The 21,939-nt window shown below is 36.0% G+C and overlaps 1 protein-coding gene across 1 annotated transcript in view; it reads left to right on the top strand.

Moving 5' to 3' along the window:
* The window catches only part of LOC106643295 (scavenger receptor class B member 1-like), a 55,065-nt gene that overhangs the window by 22,515 nt on the left and 10,611 nt on the right, over nt 1-21,939 (top strand). Inside the window, exons 2-3 of the mRNA XM_089592491.1 lie at nt 2,119-2,374; nt 3,210-3,351. Coding sequence (XP_089448617.1) covers nt 2,119-2,374; nt 3,210-3,351 — 398 coding nt within the window. The remainder of the gene's footprint in view (nt 1-2,118; nt 2,375-3,209; nt 3,352-21,939) is intronic.

The raw sequence follows: 21,939 nt of genomic DNA, 5'->3' as shown, positions 1-21,939 counted from the left end.
TTTATTGGCATACTCGGTGGGATTGCAGATAAGTCAATGAAAAGTGTTTACATTTATATTTCTCGGACGATTATCACCGAAATTCGCGTTTATCGGGGCAAAAAGTACGTGAGAAAAGTCTCGACGCGGTCATCGGTCGCGGTAACCTTCTCCGACCCGAATTTACCCACCGAGTGATCGGAAGCACTGTATACTTTGTTACTGTACATGTCACTATTTCATTCTTCCGGATGTACGATAATTTTGATTTTTTATCCGAATAAATCAAAAGTTTCTCAATACTCTGTAAATGAATAGTTAACTACAGAGTCAATGCCAACATCATCTATACGGAGTAAAACTATGACGACTTGCAACTGTGCGTAGTTTTTCACTAGTTTAAGTTAAAAGAGCCGTGCTCCCCCGTCGTGTCGTGGAATATGTTCAAATTAACACGGTAGATCGATTCTTTGGCCGTAGCCGTTGCGATCGAGAATCAAGTACACGCGTCGGGAATGGGTAATGAGCATCAAAACGCTTAAACGCTGAAATGATGTGCATATATTATGTACCTACTGTATAATATAGTGTTCAGCTACGCTATCTTACTCATGACGAACGTTTTCCTGCACTCTCTTTTTTTTCTGCTCCTGATTTTCTTTCGGCGCCAGATTTGTTTGATTCATACACTATTTCTGAGCGTTCGCATCTGGTTCGAGCAGCTCAACTATTTCCATATTCCATAGCACATTATGAAGTGAGATCGAGTTTGATAAAGTTGCAAAGTATACTCGCTTTGGGAGTTTGTTTGAGGTTTGTTCATAGAGGCGTATCAAACGGTAAATCACAGTAATCTTGATTGCAGTTCCTCATACCTATGTAGACGAGTGTGGGGTTGTAGACACGCTGTAGTTTCGAATCAATTGGTAATATCCATACAGTCCCGATGCGCAAAGCGGCACGCAAAGTATTAACGATTCATTAAGATAACACCTTCGGTTTCGTATCAAAACCAATAACTCACGCGTTTTACGATAATTTAATGCGCTCCGGTCGGAGCTGACTCACGTGCAGTGATGTTAAAGTTACCAAGGGATTGGCCACGATCGGCAAATAGACACTTTGCGAGTGCTCGAAGCGATTATCGGATACGTGCGTGCAAATCACTCGTAATCGCTGTTTGGAGAATCATTCGCTGAGAGAGCGTAATTGACTTCGGGACTCCGCAAGCCGTACATCTGTGGAAATTTGATCGGTGGTTTAATAATATTAAAAACATCTATCGTCACGTTTTTCGCACAAAAAAACATATAGTACAATCGAATTCTTCCATCGACTGTATTCTGCCGTTCCAATAACATAGTAATCCCATTGGGTTGTTGTTTTCTTGTTCCAATATTATACACCATTCACATTTATTGAATTTCAACTTTACATGGTACGTTCAAGACAATGAGTGCAGCTAAAATGTTCACTTGTTTATAAAATCTGTGTCAGTTATACTAATAATAAATAATCATTTGACAAACAGCGAAACTTGTATTTTGATATCAACAAATTTTCTTATTAGAAATAAAAAGAAATTTATTAAAAAGGAAAATATAAAGCATTTCTTGTACAAATTAATGAAGAAAGTGGAAAATTTGAGCATAAATTGTTCGTGCAATGTCTACTTCTTCAGTGGTAATTCCATTGCAAGTACCATTACTCTTTGTATTTCTTTCCAAGTCCTACAGTAAAACTTACTATTATTTCTTCCCTCTACCATTGTGCTCACTCTTCAGTCGTCTATTGGCATGAACCTCACGCATGTCGTTGGTACATTTAAATATTTATAAATTGACAAAACATAAGTCTATGGATCCTTTAGTGGAATAAGGTGCTACTTACGTTAAAAAAATATGTTTTCTCAGGCAATTAATAGTTGATGAAGCCTTGAGTCTTTCTATTTAAAATAAAAGAAATTGTACGTTATCGCTTTTCTTAGTCGACAACTCACAGGGAAATATTATACTTATTGATACGCATTAAACCCTGATCTACACATGCGACCAAAATACTGACACGATATGTGGATAAAAAAAAAAAAGATTTAAAAAGCATTGACTAAAGGTATCATAATTTTCTGCAATTCCACAGGTATCTTCATGTTAATGACGATGGGCTTGTTGGGCTTGTTTACCGGCTGCCTGTTACTGGCACTGCAGCCGTACGACTACATTTTCAAGTACAAGTCGATCTTTGGCAAGGGTGGAGAGATGTTTGATATCTGGAGGGCCCCGCCTATCGATCTCTATCTCAAGGTCTACCTCTTCAATGTGACCAACCACGAGGCCTACATGTCGGGCCAGGACGCCAAAATCAAACTCCAGCAGGTCGGACCGTACGTCTACAAGTAAGCTCCTTTTATTTATATTTTTTCGACTGTCGGTCGACGTGATTGGCAAATTTTTTCTGCCTCTTTGTGGACAAGCAACTGAACGCTCTGCATATCTTACAGTGAAATCGATTGACGTTTACCTTCGCTATTGAAGAGATTACCGGTTTGATCAAAGTATCTCGGAACTTTGCCCAGCACAAACGTGATACAATGCAATTCAACTCTACCCTTGAAAATTTCTGTGTTTAATTTAACCTTTGCATGGTTTTTTTTTTTTTTAACAGAATCCTTTAAATTTGGGTATTAAAACAGGTATCACCAAAGTTTTTTTAAATTTTAGAAGAACGTTTGTCTCTATCTCATATGGATGGCCAAATTTCATTTTTGTATTGAATGCCAAGAGTTTAAGGGAATAATTAGTTGTTAATCCATAACGTTGCAAAACAAAATTTGACACTGAGCTTTGGTAATTCTTGACCTCTTGGACTTTTAATTTAAAATTTGGACAATGAATTGTGTTGATGAGAGAATATTTGAAAAATCTGAATACAATTAAGCGACAATTTGTAGTGATAAAACAATACAATGGAAAACTGGGAACTGTTTATTTTCATTCATAACACTTAATAAATATATAGGTGTAGTAGCTGCAACTTCTTATAAATTAAAATTGTGTTGTACCAAACGTGGACCAAGTCAAACCAAATTTTTGCAATTAGTTTTAATTATATTGCGCTGTTTTGAAAAGGCCTTATTAGGGGAAAACGGAAGTAAACTTAAAACCACATCTCGATAATCGCGGTGTAATGGTGATGAATACTGAATGAATAAAATTTTCTCACCCAAACAGGGAATTCCTTGAACACGGAAACATTTCGTTTAACGACAACGGAACCGTCTCGACGGTACCCCTCCATCCCTTGAAGTTTATGCCACACTTGAGCAACGGAACCGAAAGTGATGTCATTATCATGCCAAACATAGCTCTGTTGGTAAGTCAACTCAGCCACTCACGTGACTATTACATTACGCATTTTAGCATATTAGGTACTGCAATCAATCAAAGAGACTCAGTTGAGCAAGTATCTGGTAATCAGAAAAAAACAGCAAAGTCCGTTTGTGACGCTGGAATTTTTACACTACAACTTACTGCACCTGCGAGAATTTGAAAATTTTTGCTACGAAACGAGACGTAAACTTTTGAAACCCTCCATGCAATCGTAAGATGTAATATGAAGCTTATTACCATCCGTAGGTACGTGTACCTTACATCGTATCAGTGCGTACACAAGTTCATGTAATTAATTGCATTGTGCATTGACTCGCGAAAGGAGAAGGGTGGAGATTGACATCCGTCAAAATAATCCAACATTCGAGAGAATACCGACATATTGGGACACAGTTACCCTCGCAATTGCCCACCGTTTGGTTATTTCGTATGTCTAATAATAATAATAATAATAACAATAATAATAATAATAATAAAAATGAGTTGAAGGGGTTCCACGATCGCGAATAATGCCAACGTTCCAAGCCAGCGCAGTGATTCGTTACCCGTTATTTAAAAGGCTCGACGATGCTGTCTCGTTGGCGCGTTTTGAAATTATCGTTCAGGCCATTTAAGGTTACGCGCGTTTTGCAATGGATATTAGATAAACTACGGGTGTGTACATATAGGTATACATAATGATGTATATTTTATAAGCGTACGATGGTTATTTCGAAAGCATTGTGTCGAATGGAAAGTCGGAGATTGGTGAGTTTGAATTAGTAGCGTAGTATGTTCTATGTGTTACTAATTGGCTAAATCTCTATTTTTTCCTATATGGAATGTCTAACTTAAGTATTTGGAAAATGCAGATAACTTATTTTCTCACCCCATTACAGTTCTTTATTTTGGAAAGAAAAATTTGGTTTAAGTTATACTTTTGCACCTTGAAGAGAACCAAAAAAGCAATTTGTATGAGTTTCATGCTGTCAAGGTGATGGTCATAGAATCTTATAAACACAATACACACGCATGAAATGGTTTTAGCGATAGATGTAATTGAATTATGGTTTCTAACTAAAATGTTTTATATTCTGTGGAGGCTACAAGGATATGAACTTTTTTAGATTTTTCCATCACTATTTGCCAGTACTAGAAGATGGCGAATTTGTCAGGCTCCCCAAAATAAAAACTTGGAGTAGCCCGTAACGCTACAGTATTTCGTGTATCTTTGCAAAGTGTTCGGTTATCGATTCGAAAGGTGATGAATTCAAATTTAGCTGTTACATACATGATATATATTATAAGTGCAAGGGCAAAGTTTAATTTTTATTTGGTCCATCACTATCTTCATTTCACGGCAATTCTCTTAGAACATCACAGAATATTATATAACATGTCCCTGTTACAAAAAAAAGCCTTCTGATAGTCTTTGTCCATTTCAGCTTTTGAATTATTCCAATTTTTGTAAAATGACCCATATGTGATTTTACTACATATATTTTGTTCCACGACTTGAAACATGGTTCGCACACAACTCGATTTCAATAATCCGCTATTTCCTTATTCAGAATAATTTAATGGTCGTCTTTCAAAGTACATAGGTACTTAAAGTAAATAAATGCACACGCCAGTGCCGTTTCGAGATGTGATCTCTTGAATTCACAACTGTTTATTTTTCCGTTATATTGAACGTACATAAATTTCGATCAGTTCTGACCTCTACTAGATTTGATCCTAATAGTTTTACTTTTCTAGGTACATAAACTGTATAATTATTCTGACAGCATCTCATAGTCATAGATATTTTTCAAGCAAGAAATGCATGTTATGTCTACTAATCGTACGAGCACTTGAAAGCTCAAAATGTCAATTCAAACCTCTCTTGAAATCAAAGACTTTTTAAAAATTATTTTAAAGCAACGGATCTCTATAAACTATATTTCTAGCATTTTTGGACTGAAATACGAGACACAGTCTCGGCGTTTAATTCAATGGCTCTTGTATTACGAAGTATATCAATCAGTATAGATATGACTCTCAACGCTCGTATCGAAGTAAGAAAATATTTCTAACTGCGAATACCCTTAAAATGTTATTTTTATCAATTGTTGATGCTTTTTTTTCATCTGCTTCAACTTTTGATTGATAAGTAGCATTGAATTCTACAAATTTTTAAATACAGAATCAAGCCAACTTTTTTGGAAATCTTATTCACTTCACTATCGTAAAATGTCTTTTGTTTATAAAAATTGAAAGAAATCGTTAAAGGTAATTTTTGCACAAGAAAACAATTTTCTCGAACCAAATTTTAATTAATTAAGCAGATCTTTTTTTTTTTAAATTTTGTAATGGCAGTACTGCTATTTAATTTGCAAACCTAACAAAGACAAACTTTTCCTTTTTTCAAGGTGACACCGAGATACCATTGAAAAATTTTGTTTGAAAAATTCTCTGAATCATCCACTTCTTCAATCAAAGTTTCAATTATTTATCAATTTTTTAAAGCACTGGGATACACAGTACATCGAATAATCCAGAACACGTTCCAACTCTGAGGTCTGTCTTACACCTGTAAGTTTCCAACATCTCTATCGCCGTACTACATCCCCCTTTTGTACACTATAAATTTCGATAAGTGCCTTCGTGGCATTGAAACGATACTTATTGACACGCCTTCGTGTCTGCCGACACGGGCACTGTGCAATTACTCGATAAAAAAAGAAAAATAATCCGTACCCATCAGGTACGTCGAAAGAAAAAAAATACCCATAAATCGCGCGCCCATCGACAGCATTGTAGCAATCATTTCTACACCTTAAATCATCTCCGCGTTCTCGAAACTTCATCTCTCGCATGCGTGAAAACGAGTCTATTAAAAAGCCACTTTTTCCGTGCCCTGACTTGTATCTCTCCGTACATGTACCTCACGTTTGGTTTTTGCAAATAAGAACAACAAGCAAAAAGACTCTCTCGATCGATCAAAGTACTACCTTCTACGGGCGTAGATTTCACTGTTAAGGTACATCGACGTCGTCGTAATTTTGCGGTTGCGGCTACCGGACAGTCATTATGGGTACACATGCGCGTGTAAATTCGCGTGAGCGCCTCGTGGCCTTGGCAAGGTCGCTTGAGCGGCAACAGAGGGGAGGGACAAAAAATTGGAGGCTATAGCCTCTTTGATGTGCGAGCACGCGCGGTTCCTCCCTGCAGTTTCATTGTTTCTTTTAGTGCCTGCACGTGATGGTACCTTTTTTTCGCGAGGAGTGCTGCGGGCCCTACAGCGATCCTATCGCGAATGATCGATGGTCGACTATATCAAGGGCTCGCGAAACCGGTATTGGGTGTGTACAAAAATATGTTTATGTAAGTGAGGATTGCGGTTCCTTTCTTGTGAGTATATTTCTGGATTTCATGGATCATGGCATGAAAATGCAAGTGGAGACGAAAACATCGTTCCCCATGACGCACTCATTGCACGTTAGTATGCAACGGGGAAAGTACAAACGTGGCGCTGGATCGAGTGGCCTGATCTGGGCCGATTTTTGTTTTTCTCAAAAAACGAACGGCTTCTTTGGCGGATGAATAACTTTTGAAACCTTGGAAATGGATAAATGCAACCCCGATGATTCGTATCTCGTCGTTATTTCGGTGAACGTGGTGCGTTCTCTAACGGGAGCCCGTATACATTATTGTATTTGGTGCAGCAGGAGATCCAACCGCGAGTAAAACATGGTTAATGCCACACTCATACTTGCATGGAAAAACAGATATTAATTTTTTCTTTTACTAGGGGGCTGTACCCCCTGCGCGCTCCACGCGCCAACCCCCAAAATTTAATCAAACATTTATTTTCTATATTTTTAAAGAAAAATACGATAATTATATCTTTTTCGTAACGCGTAATATTGTAATATTTATCAACTTACAAATTTAAATGACTTTTTACTGATTTTTCTAAATCTCATTTTCAAATCTACCCGCACTTGATCAATCTAAGCCAATCACGTGACGAATGAACAGGCTTCATCACGTGACCCATATTTTTTTTTAGGATAGGAACAGGCGTTTTTCCGTGAAAATAAGTATGGTCGATTAAACAACTATTATAACCAGTCCCAGTAATACAAGTTTTTTTGTACGTGGGACGATTTTCTGATCAACAACACGAGGGCTCTGAATAATTTCGGATTTTGAGCAAAGTTTTTTTTTCCTCATGATTGGAGCTTAACTTAATAAATTTTTAAAAGCCCGGAGTCACACTTGAGTATTGCGGATGTATTTTGAGTTTCGCTATAGGTGCACTTGTCTAAGGTTTACGTATCAGCTGGCAAATCAGACTGCCCAAAAATTTGGTAAACTCGATCGGATAGTATCCCTTTTATCGCCTCCTCATCGAAATCCTTTTAAACGACGACACACATGACAATTGACGACTAGTAAGGAAACATATCACGTGATGACTGGTACTTTGCTCCCGAAAGTTAACGATGTTTATCTGCAAAAGCAATAATTTGATTTCAAACAAGTAATAATGAACAACAGTAGCACGCTGTTACACTACATGTTAATTGGCGTACAAATGACGCGATAGCTCACTATCGCCTCTGCCCTACATTGTTGTAAAACCCAATGTATAGCGCATGAGGCATAATGTACATAGGTATTGTCTCGGTGTGGGCATTATCGTTGGAAGATTAATGCAAATCGCTTTGCAACAGCTGTCATTTGTATACTTTTTACTGTGTCGTTTGTAAGCAGTGCTTCTGTTTCCTGACACTCTGCACGTGTCCGATGTCCGATACGTACATGTATAGACAATCGTGTGTCTTTGGACGGTTCTGCGTGAATTTATTGGGTAAACAAGATAAAATAAGATAAAACATCGTTAATCCATAATTTACTTTCATACAATCGTCCCCAGTCGGTTACTTTGTCAAAGGCCCGTCAGGAGGTAAAGCGCGATTGCGCGATTAAAAAGACTTTCGCCTTAACTCGTGATGCACATTTATGTAGCTAAGGTTTTGCTTCATATCACTGACTGCTGTCTTTGCATTCTCGTCTTTTTCATCCTTTAAACTGAAATAAAGGGAAGACTTAGCTGAAAACTCGAAGAATCATCCTTTTTGCCTTCCCCTCCAAATGGCATGTATGCATGTATCACTACATCTGTACACTACATCAAAAATTTTTGGTCCCAAACATAGAACTTCAATTTTTTGAAACTCTACACCTGTAAGAGTCGATTGCTTAGTTTACCCACACCCTACTATGTTATTTGCGTTTATGCATGTATGTATCATATACACTGATATGTAAAGTCCCTGTAGTATTTTTAGGTATTTACACCCGTGGCATCGATGCACAATAGGATTATGTGATGTATATATTGACTCTACTCCTTACAATGGTGTCCGACTTCTTATATAAGGCCTGAGAAATTTCTGTTCACGTTTTAAACCTATTGCGATTTTCAGAGGTACTATTATTTACAATACCTGAGTTGTGCTGCTGGTGCCTCCTCCTCTCAACAACGCATACTGTGCTGATTCCGAAAATAAATCACGCGTTATTGAGTTAACCGATACATCAATTATTTTCAGAGCAAATCATCGCGTGTTGGATACTTTTTTTAAATCTCTGGCATCACAAGCGTGAGGCGAGTGTCAATCTGCTAGAGATTAATATAAGATTACATGCTATCAAACTAGTTTATATATTAATGTAAGAGGTGTAAGGGATGGAATGATACATATACATGTATGATAATATACAATGTTATATTTCTCCGTTAAAAGATATTGTCAGACGATATCAATTAATTTGTTCGTTTGCAAGAGCTTCAGTGACAAAGACAGTTTATATGTTGGTTCTGTATGAATTTTCCTGCACTTTTGGTTTTTAGTACTTTAGTTTGCTTTATAAGTTCAGTTTTCTCACATTTCTTTTACGTGAACAGTAACATAATTTCAACGACTTCACGAATATAAATAGATTTTGTGAGACTTTTTTACACATGGAAAAAAATACCTATACTTCTTCAAGATAGGCTTCACATCCTCATCATTTTTATGATTATTCGTTCAGCAGGGATGCGTTTAAGACCATTTCGAAACTTAAAAAAACCACCATCAATAAGTTTAACGTATTCCATAATGAATAATTGAAGAAAAAACTAGTAATTCCAATAAATGTGGTTGTTTTTTTAGAATCATTAAATTTGATGTAGCAGTAGTTTTCCTTGTTCACTTGTATTTGAATGAACGAGAAAACAAAAAGCATGAAAACTAAGATGTGTTAGCGGGAATTCAGAGAGCTGATCCCTTTTCTTTTGATCACGTGGCCAAATAAGGTTTTAAGATAAGGAAGACGACTATAGGAGGCAAATTGCATACTAATCTGTTCTCGTGATAGTGCAAAAACATATATACATTTATATATATATATATATATATATATATATATATACATACATATGTATATCCATCAACGCAGACCTCTTATATGAATAATTCCACCGTAACTTGTTCAGAATCAGTTAAAAAATGGTTTTTAATAAAATTGATTTAAAAAATTATGTTTCATCGTGATTCTATTTTAAATTTTATCCACAATGTTTATTCAAAGTGATTCTGCTACAAAATATATCGGTCAAAAGACATGTAAATATTAGTACACTTTCGAAAAAAATACGTGTGTTTCTTGTATGTGTGTCTAGCTTCTTGTATGGTTGAAGAACTCTTATACGTGACTTAAATGAAAGCTGGGAACAAGCCACATTGCTGAAAAAAAAAAATTGTCTAATTTTATGCTCATAATAAAAAATTACAGCTGTTGAAAGAGAAGCGGAAAATATCTTTAATACTTTTCTAAACAGGTTTTATGGATGTTTGCCCAAAAATTGTTATGTCACTTAAGGGGGCTCCTACGACTACTGCTGAGGTCAAAGACAAACAAAAAATAAAGTTTTGTTTTTCAATAAACAAATGTGTCTGAAAATCATTATGATATTTTTAATAACGTATGAAGTGGGAAAAAAAAAATTTATGTGTGTAGTTTAATTTTGTACGAAAAATTAATTATTGTTTTGACCAGTCTAGTGCATACGAGGGCACACCACCAGACCAGACCACCTGTGTTGGTGTAGTATAGCGATGTAATATATAGGTATATGGTATATATATGTCGTGTTTGCATGCCTTTCTGCTATTACTCTACCTCTATAGTGTTTAGTATCTGTATGTCATTAATATCATTTAATTGATAAACAATGAATGACGGTCCTTCTAATCCACCTAAAAAAAAAGAATACCACGCACATAGAGTCTCAAGAGGATGGAGGAAAGTCAAGTTCATAAAAAAAAAGTATGTAACAAAATATGAGAAAAAAAAGGCACTCAAGAGGTTATACCAGGTAGTCATTGCAAATATATATTTTCCAGGATTGTTAAAATAATTTATAAAAATATTTAGAAGCATTAAAATATACAAAAAGTATATATTTATTTAATTCCATACTCCTTATTTGATAAAAATAATGCTAGGTGCATACAAACTTCAAGCTACACGAATCTCAACTGTTTGAAAACTCGCGCGATTAGGTGAACAAGTATGTACGCTACCCACGTAACCTCCTGACCTCCCGGACACTATTTATTTATTTCCATCACAAATATCTCGCTAAAATGGTCCTTTATCCACAATTTTTAATACAGCATATTACAGAGGAAGACTTCATCTACAAAACGTATATATTCAGTCTGCTGGGACATTTAATTTAGGTTTATTATAAACGAAAACAAATTGTTTTTCACGCTGCCCCATAGGAACACGTGCTAATAGTTACAACTTTGAGCTCGGATTTCTCAAAATTTTGACCCATTCGAAATATAATTTAGACCACCATTAGATTCAGTAGACTTTTATTTACAAGCAATAATATATCTCTTTTTGGGGACTTTCGTGAAGGAGCCCCCTTAAAATGTTTGTAACTTTTTATTGGTCGCACCAAAATTAACAAATTTTTTGTGCTAGTTTCAACTTTTATTTTAGCCAAGTTAGGACCACCACTTTACTATCAAAGTCGAAAGTATCATTACCGATAACAGGTGTATCTCGTAAAAAAAGATTTTTTCGTCCAAATGCCAAGACACGTGTCGGATGTTTTCGCCTAATAGTGCTGGAAATAAGTTTAGTGACAATTTGTTGCCCTAATGTGTGGAAAAAGAAAATACTTTTATTATTGAGGTGAGTGGAGAGAAAATTTCAAAGTTTGCAAAGCTCATACAGCTCGTAGACACAATGTGGATTTTTTCCCTACATTAGACTTTAACAATCTGTAACAACATATGCTTCAATTAAGAAAATGCTAATCGCGTATCTGCAAAAATTATACCTACGAGACGTAGGCTGGAAATTAACAGAGACAGTTTTATATTTTATCCTTCATAGAATTAAGGAGTTAAAGACTTTGATGGCACTACAGTTTTGAATAATTACGTACTTACCCTGGCACAACTTACCATTCGCTCAATATTAAGGCTTGTTTTTAAAGCCTAAGGTGCGATGCACTACTTTTTGACCTAATTTTAGGCCAAATTTGCAGTATTAGGGGTGAAAAATATCCACAGTTGCGGTAGGTAAGCTCAATGCTCGCACAGTAAGGGTCGAACGGTAAAATAATAAAAAAGTGACACTGAACAGAAAGGATATTTTGACCCCTTTTTTCAAAAATTGGACCTCCAATATAACTTTGAAGTTTGTTTTTTTTAAGATTGAAGCAGAAACAGTGCAAGTTTTTACTCGAACACCAACCTTTGCGTTGGTACATTTCACTCCAGTATCTATGCACACGAGCTGGGAACATCGTCAGAGTCAGTTACAGCGGAATCATCCATTATATGCTTAATAATAGACATGTGTGCACGAGAGAGGAGGCAAAAACGTGACTTCAAATAAAGCAGGCATTGACCGAAGGCATCATAGATCAGAGTTACAAAAAATCCATTACATCGCCAACACGTGCACCATGATCGCTTATAGCGAGGGCCGGAAACAGCCTCTAAGTTACACTATAGTAAGTAGACGCACAAGTGCATTTCGATAAGCGCGCAATCACGTTCGATTGCAGAGCTGGGGTCGAAGTTCGTTCGTGTGATACTTGCTCGCACGCGTGTGGTGCAAGAGTTCGACGATCCGCGCAGTCTCTCTTTCTCTAGTTAATTTAGTGCATTGTTGTTGCGCACAAGCTATAATGCGTCTTTTCCCGACTAACATAAAATGGGAAAAATTCAGTTGACTCGACTGAAGTTTGGTTGGAAAATGTTCTTAAAAATTAGTTTATAGGTTGGCCTGAATGGACCAAAGTTTGTAAGTATGAAAAAAAAATTTGGTCATTGTTATCAAATGAATGGTTTGTGTAACGGTTTCAACTCCAGCTGATGGTTGTTTCGTTAAGTTTCGATGATTTTCGACATCAAAACTGTTTTGAAAACCCAACCTCGTGAAAGCGATTTTTGTCTGTTACTTGCTTCAAAGCTATGTAAAAATCAATAGTCGGAGTTTAAAAAAAAATTTGATTAGTGTTAGTCTTTCACTTATAATGAATTAAGTAAAAAGTTTACTGATATTTTTTTACATTAAATAGAGATAAAAATAAAAAAGTATGTTTTAATGCAAACTACATACTGCATACTGTGAATTTTCTTAAGATAAATAAAACATTTGTGTAAAAAGCTTACAGAAAAGCTTAACTTACCGCTAGCGTGAATAACGTACGTGGAAAGTTGTAACCTTCATCTTAAAAATATACCTAAACAAACTTTTTTTAAACTTTTTAAAAACTGATGATTGGAAATTTTTTCGTAGTCATTAGATTCTTTGTACTTAACCTATTCCATGCGGCTCATTATTTCTTAAATCCATTGATTTGCTGCACTTTGACAGTAGACACGGGACCTACTTCGAAGATCATACTACGGCGCGTACGTATCGAAGATCATTGTCTCGTGTACGCGCGTGAGAATTGGCGTTGCGAAATTTTTCATGAATCCGCGATCACCATGGTATTTCACGTGCCAGGCAAAATAAATTGAATTTCATTACCACACGGGGATCACTCGTTTCACTCGCTTGCCTGCCTGTCTGCTCACCAGCAGTTTCGTAATTCGCGAGAAGTTGTTTTTTTTTTAATTGAATGATCGGCAAACTTGTAATTGCCGAGGCTTAATACTGTTTGATGCATATGTAAAACTGTTTAGCAACTTGCTGAAAACTTGGATTATTTTTATTCGCGAATCTTGAATTAAGATGTTTTTATTTAAAGTAGACCAAATTTTCTTGTACAGGTTTCCCGCGTGAGTATGACAATTTATCAATAATAAAATTGTGGGCGATTCAAACGTTTGAAAAAGTAATAAAAATATAGACGAGAGATGAGAACAATTGTAGCAATAAAAAAGGGGTTAAAAATTCAAAAATGAGATTTTTTGTAAAAGCAAGTGAACTTCCAGACGACAACTGATCACAATGTTATTTTCCAGTTTTATATGATCCCACTATTGACAACTGCATGGAAAGTTTCTTGGAACAGTTATATGAATGGGTCATTCAATTGAAAATGGCATTTCCGAGGGTCGAAATGGACAAACACTTGGAACGGGTTTTTAATTTTTCTAAAAAAATTTTTGTAATGTCCGTAACCAAAATAAGCTAGAATTTTTCGTGCCCTGCTGTATCTGCCCAAAAAAAATTTTAACAGTAGTACGAGTCGCTATCAAAGTCAATAATCTAAAATTAAACGAAAATACAATGCGTTTTGTATTATTTCTGGATAGCGTTACGGGCTCTTAGCAACAAAAGGAGCATGACGGGGTCTTGTAAAATCATCAAAAAAACAAGATTGTAACGCATCAAAAAATTTGAAAAAATTGTTGCAACATGCTGGACCTTTGTAGAATACAAAACGCCCTAATTGGAATGCCAAAACTTAATTGCGTGAGTTTGTAAGAGTATTTTCTGTTGAAATGTTAAATTCACAAGATTTCAGGCTTACACGGGCAATACAAATTAGAAATTATTTATGGTTGTCTCAAAAGCGTGGAAACGTTGTTTACGTTAGTAACTTTGAGATCCCATACCGTAGAAAAAGTAAAAACTCCGAATTTTGCTTCCAGGCGTCGTCAAAACTGCAAATTTTCGAATGAGACATGAGCCCATAACGCTAATTTTGCCCCTTTTTTGCATTTCAAACTAACGGAATACTCTTCTATGGTCTGAACCCTATTTAACCTTTCGCAGTAAACATCCCTCGAATAATTGGAAAAGTTTCCAGATCATTATCTCCTTAAACGACTTTGAAATCGACTGAGACATGAAATATGCCGTTTTCAGTAAAATGTATATGTATATACCTAATTAGTAGGTATACTACTCCTAGTGCTGGCAATTTCATAAAACTGGTAAAAAAATTTCGTCAAAAATTCTTACATTACTTCCAACTTGATAATATCTCAAGATCTCTAAGCACTTTTTGATTAACAGTAAATTATAACAACAATCAATTATTCAAATACTCGACAGAAAATCTCTATTCTGACGTCAATAGCGTGATCCAGCACATTCACAGGCTGGCACCCCAATAATGGAGAACATTTAACTAATAGATAGAGCCTAAGTAGATTGGGGTTTCAATATTACTCGAAACCTGACTTTTGAGAGCAGATTAACAGCCTAAATCATAAGTGTTCTTTTAAAATCCATTAACACGTTGAGTCAATTTTACGCATTTATCGAAAATTGGAGCGATGTAACGACCAGTTCAATGATTCATATAGTCAGTCTTTTTTGCCCCACGACACTTGATGAAAGTTATTTTTTCATAAATGTCATTGTGCATATGGTCTCTGAGTATTGTGAAATCCTTTTATTGCCAACATCTTTTCTCTGCCACAAGGTTCAAGATAAACTTTACATTTAAAACGTAAGTAATTGTTAGATATTTGAATAATTACTTGTTTCTACCGCAAGTGCATGGGTCCCGTGAAGCGTATCGATGAAAAACATACATCGCAATGCTACACGTATTTCTTGAAGATTTGAATTATACATATAAATCGCACCTCTTTACCGCGCTTGCACAATAATTGCCACTCCAAAATAAAAATATTTTCTCGCACTTGTGCGCACTGGCACGACTAGCCTCCGGTCATCTGCATTTAAACTCACACGACACTGTAAATTGCAAGGAGAAACTCACGGGTAGTTACTTAATTGTAAATGATAATAGCAATTACAATCGCCATGCACGTAGGTAAACGTATATTCATCTTCCGAGGCGCATACCCGCTGGACCATTATTTTCCTGTCCATGAAGTATTTTGCAACTGTCCTGTGCTGTACAAGCACGTGATCAGAAACTTCCAGAAAACGACAGAATCAACGCAAACTTTTCTTTTCCCGGAAAGTTTATGTGAGGTGTGCGTGGTACACTCGTGAGTATTCATAAACGGGATGGTTGTCCGTAATAACTCTTATCAACCTTTCACTTGGGTGTTACTACTTACCACCCTGTTACAACTGGCCCCCGGCTTCGCGGCTCTACAGTACAAAACTCATGATTTTCAAGAGGGCATGGACATGTGCACATTGAACACCAGTACTATACGACGATTTATCCCACAGACTGTTTTCTTTCTCTTTGCTAATAAACGGGTAATGCACACAATGCGTATACCAATTAATGATTAAACGCACGCGCGCGCGCGAGTATACCTTTCTGGAGGTCACTGCAGAGGCGGAGAGATGATGAGAACTGATCGGCGTGAGAAAGTACTTTGCCGAAACAGAAGCCTTCGTGGCACTGTTGACCGTCCCGAGAAGTTGTTTACAACCAAATTTCTTCATTTATCGTTTTTTTGTACCATGTCCTGAAACGTTAGACGGGCTGAGATGTTTTCATAAACGTGTCATCAATGACCCGCAGCTTCTCCCGTTCTTCCTTATTTTTGTTGAAAGCCAAGAATCCCGCTCTCCTTGAATGCACGGCAGATGTCCAAAAACCGCTACGTCGACCAGAGACAATAAGAACAGTTCGCGTGGAATTAAAACGCCGAAGAGTAGTTGGGATTTTTGCCCTGTCCAAAACGAAAATAAAACATAAACACGCGGGAAAAAAGCAAGACATGGGCACACCGCGTGCATGTATGACGTATACCCAGGAAGAAGAACTGTATACCTACAAGTGCATTCCGCAAAAGCGAGGCGACAGGTATACACTGTACGCACACGTGCTGAAGTGGCAAGAAAAACAAAAGGTGGAGGGAGTGGACCCTCTCGATGTTTTTGCCGGTGCGGCAGGGGCGACCGGCTCGCGAAACCGGTAGTCCAGTCGGTGTTGCGCGTCTCTTATCGCCGTATCTCTTCCACCGAGGAACCTCCGACGTTCATCCGGGCCCAGCACGTGCTACGCAACAGCTGCATACGATTCGCATGAATGTGGATATGCACGGATTTTTAGCTCGAACGTGCACGTACGTATATGGGTAATTCTTTTACAAACCGAACACCTTTCTGACCGACCCATTTTTTATTTGGCTGAAACTTTTTTTACATGTTCTACATTGAAAAAAAGAAGATACCTGTTCGAGGATTTTTTTTTTTTATTTTTTTTTTACGAGTTACAGAGGGTTGAAAATTGAAGATTTTCGTGATTTTCGCCTTGGAGATACATTTTCAAAAATTCATAACTCCGGTTCTTTTAAAGCTACGGAAATTTTTTTTTTTTCATTTTGAAGGTAATAAAGTGAATTTTAAGAATAAAATTAATCCGAAAAAATTTATAAAAAATTTCATATTGTTATAAACAATTTAAATGTTTAAACCAATTTTTAACAACAAAACCCACCACTTAGGGTTTTTTAAATATAACCATCGTATTCTACGTCAAATTTTACATCGAAAATGATTTTTTAATTTATGGAGAAACGATTATTACTATTGCAAAAAAATTAAATAAACTATCGCGATACTTGATGTCATCTTCCCAAGTTGCAAATTACATATGATATTCTCATTGTATACCGTTGTTCTCTGAATCATTTCACAAATAATAGTATATATGATGTTTTATATATATATATTATGTTTAAAATTTTCAAATAAACAATATTATTTATTAATAAATAAAGTTTCATAAGCAATCGGGAAAAAATAAATAAACAATTATATTATTTCATACAAAAGAGATGTATTTGATATTTCAAATTAGTTTCATTCTATGTCAACATTTTTTTATTCTAATATCATAATAGTGTAAATATTTACTATAAATGTAAAATTAATTTTTCATTTAAAAATTTTTACGATATTTTTTTTTTCACTCAAAGAGAACTGCTTTGCTTCCAATTCTTGAAGTGAAATGGGAATCATACAATGATACTTTAATGTTCCTTTGATCATAACGGCTTTTTCAAAACGTGTAATTAATCGTTTTTCCTTTTATTGAAACTGTTAATTATAAACAATGGGTAACAAATGATAGAACTTCTTTACAAACGTTAACATCTACTGTAGACGAATATTTACAATTTTTAAATAGCGGTTTGAATAAATTGTTGCAACATTCTTTTTTAGTCAACAAACAAAGAGACTTTATGAATCTTCAAAAAAATGAATTGAAGAAAAATGAATGTATTGTAATTTGCGACTTTTCCGAAAACTATGCATTTGTTATTCAAAACTCAGTTCAAGGTATACATTGGAATAATGATCAAGTTACAATCCATCCATTTTCTATTTACTACAAAGATGACAAAGATGAATTAAAAAATAAAAGTTTTGTTTCCATGTGTGAATGCTTACGTCACGACACTGTTGCTGTACATTTATTTCAAAGACAACTTATAAAATTTATCAAAACAAATTTAAAATGTATAAATAAAATTATATACTTTTCGGACGGGGCGAGTGGACAATATAAAAACAAAAAAAATTTTATTAATTTGACACATCATTTAAAAGATTTCGAAATGGCAGCTGAGTGGCACTTTTTCCCGACATCACACGGTAAAGGACCGTGTGACGGATTAGGTGGAACTCTAAAGCGACTTGCTGCTAGAGCAAGTCTTCAAAGAGTTAATAATCCGATACGTACACCAAAAGAATTATTTGACTGGGCTACAGAAGCTTTACCTAGTATAACGTGTTGCTATTCAACCAATGACGAGTACAAAGAAGAGGAAAAACGATTAATTACACGTTTTGAAAAAGCCGTTATGATCAAAGGAACATTAAAGTATTATTGTATGATTCCCATTTCACTTCAAGAATTGGAAGCAAAGCAGTTCTCTTTGAGTGAAAAAAAAAATATCGTAAAAATTTTTAAATGAAAAATTAATTTTACATTTATAGTAAATATTTACACTATTATGATATTAGAATAAAAAAATGTTGACATAGAATGAAACTAATTTGAAATATCAAATACATCTCTTTTGTATGAAATAATATAATTGTTTATTTATTTTTTCCCGATTGCTTATGAAACTTTATTTATTAATAAATAATATTGTTTATTTGAAAATTTTAAACATAATATATATATAAAACATCATATATACTATTGTTTGTGAAATGATTCAGAGAACAACGGTATACAATAAGAATATCATATGTAATTTGCAACTTGGGAAGATGACATCAAGTATCGCGATAGTTTATTTAATTTTTTTGCAATAGTAATAATCGTTTCTCCATAAATTAAAAAATCATTTTCGATGTAAAATTTGACGTAGAATACGATGGTTATATTTAAAAAACCCTAAGTGGTGGGTTTTATTGTTAAAAATTGGTTTAAACATTTAAATTGTTTATAACAATATGAAATTTTTTATAAATTTTTTCGGATTAATTTTATTCTTAAAATTCACTTTATTACCTTCAAAATGAAAAAAAAAAAAATTTCCGTAGCTTTAAAAGAACCGGAGTTATGAATTTTTGAAAATGTATCTCCAAGGCGAAAATCACGAAAATCTTCAATTTTCAACCCTCTGTAACTCGTAAAAAAAAAATAAAAAAAAAAAATCCTCGAACAGGTATCTTCTTTTTTTCAATGTAGAACATGTAAAAAAAGTTTCACCCAAATCAAAAATGGGTCGGTCATTTTTTGCTCGATTTCGTACGGTTTGTAAAAGAATTACCCATATATGCATTACATTACGCGAACGTCGAAGACGCATGATCGGACTCGATGATGATGATGATGGGTACGAACGAGAACGGAGTGGTCTCGCGATGAAAGCTCGACTCTTTAGCGCATCTGAGCGATGATGATGATGATTTTAGAAAGATGCGTGAGCCTGTGGGTTTTTCTCTCGGCTGCTTCGAACTGGAGCGCAAAATCCCGCGTGCGGTGCTCCATTATTTTTCTTCCATCACTCGCGTGGGTATAATAACTCATCTTTTTTTGCAATTGCTGATGTGCCGTTTTAATTTTCGGTCGCTCCCTTTTCGCTCGTTGCCGTTGTTGTTTGATGATTGCGGCTAACAGGTAGCGTTTAGAAGCGCCGTGTGGAGCGTGTCCGATAATATAGTATCAGTTTTCATTCCGTAGCTTTTTGATGCTTCACCGAGACGGAATGATTTACGGGTGTGCTGTGGGTGGAATGTGAAGACGTACGTCTTCTTGGCCCCAATGGCAAGGTATAAAAATGCGTGCAGAACAGAAGAGACGATCGAGTATCTGTAAACAGGAAGTTTTCATTGATTGAGTGTAAAGAAAAATGCTTTGAGAAAAGATGTTTTTTAGTCTACTCAATTAACAGTTAGTTAGTGTATTCAACGTTAATAGTGAGACGAAGCAAATCACTGGATCTTGTTATAATTTCATAATTTGCGTACCATCCAGCCCATTGAACAAAAAAAGCAATCTTGTACCCATTGTTTTCGACATATTCGTAACAGTTTCAATGATAAAAAAATAAGTTATGCACGTACAAAGTATGCAATCTTTCACATTTTTCTGCATTTCTCAGGCCACAGTACTCGAAATTCTTTCACGTTCACGTTAGACTCCTTAATTCGTCTTTGTGTCAAATCACAATCCTTACTCGACCCTATAAAGTCTATCAATACCTTTTTTGATGTACAAACAAACATTTATTAATCCAAAAAAAATCAAGTTTTTTTTTCAATTACAAAAGTTTAATTTAATTTATGGAATCTTGTTTGTTATTTTAAGAGCAACGCTCAATAGAATCAATCAGCATAGAGAGTTGTATTGACACAAATCGCCATAAAGAGTATAAGTATCAACTCTCCCGTGATTCACGGAACCGCCTGACCCTCGCGGTCTTCGTGCACACGTATATACGTGACAATAACAACTCTGTGTTTGAAACAACTTGAAAGTTGTTTCAGTTTGTTGTGGTCCAAGAGCGACCACCTGTCTATGCCGTTCAATTTATTCGGAGGTACTCGCATGCACCTACATCCCACCCGGCAAATATGTTCGTCCACAACCGTGGCTCTCCAAAGAGAGCGGTAGGAATCTCGTGAATTTAGATCGAAATGCATGAGCCGGAGTACATCAGGAGCGGATGGAGGCAGGTTTACCGCAAGCAGGAAAACCCTGCGACTCGAACAAGTGCGTTCAGAAGAGTTTATAAAAACTGTGTGTGACGTGACAAGACGGTGATGCCAGCTGTCGACTAGCGTCGTGAAGCTTCTTTTTTTAGTCTCGACTGCTTCATAGGAGTGACATACTCTTGGCACAGTAAAATACGTGGCACAATAAAAAACCACCGATTGGGCTGTAAGGCGAGTTCTGAAGGGAAAATTGCCGCTGTCCAAGTTGGTACGACAGTGTTTGTAACATTATAATATGTGGGTATTATAGATATACATCGCATGAGAGATCGATTCGTTCAAGCTTGTATATAAGGCGTAGGAGCAAAATTTCCATGGTCCCTTTTCTCAATCATTGTAGTATCTATAAATTTTTCTATTTTATATTATAGTGCTCTACGTCCGGCTCCTTTGATAAGGAGCACTACTATGGGCACTTAGCACTTGGGGAAGGGACAAGGAAAGGGATGGGAGGCCCTCCTATTAAAGGATGGGGGTAGGGAAAAATTAGGCAATTATGCTGCGAGAAGGTCGCCTAAACCCTCCTTGAGGAGCATTGCGTGGTGAAAATGTACATGTGAAAATACACAGGAGTACTTGCCCGAAAAAGTCGCACTGGCCGGGAATCGAACAACGGTCTCCCGTGTGCCAATCCACGACCTATTAGCCGACTGAGCCACCGCGCGCTCTAGTACCAATAAATGTTACGATAAAAACTTACAGGATCAGCCTCTAGTTTGGTGTGTAATTTTATTTTTACATCCGAATCCGTAGAGAATTTTTCTAGCCCTACTAGCCCTTACGAGCCTCCGAAAAAAATTCATTGGTGTTGCCATATCCTTTTTATGTGCACGTAAGAAATTATGTATTATTCTGTTGGAACTGTGAATCCAGGAGAAATAAGCTTTTCGTTCGACAAGTACCAAGGATAAGGTGTGAAAACTTCACACTAAGTGATTGAGCACTATAG

This window comes from Copidosoma floridanum, unplaced genomic scaffold (assembly GCF_036245765.1).
Source record: "Copidosoma floridanum isolate Cflo_tuat_1 unplaced genomic scaffold, Cflo_Japanese_pri ptg000018l, whole genome shotgun sequence".
NCBI lineage: Eukaryota > Metazoa > Arthropoda > Insecta > Hymenoptera > Encyrtidae > Copidosoma > Copidosoma floridanum.
This window is presented reverse-complemented; position numbering and strand designations above follow the sequence as displayed.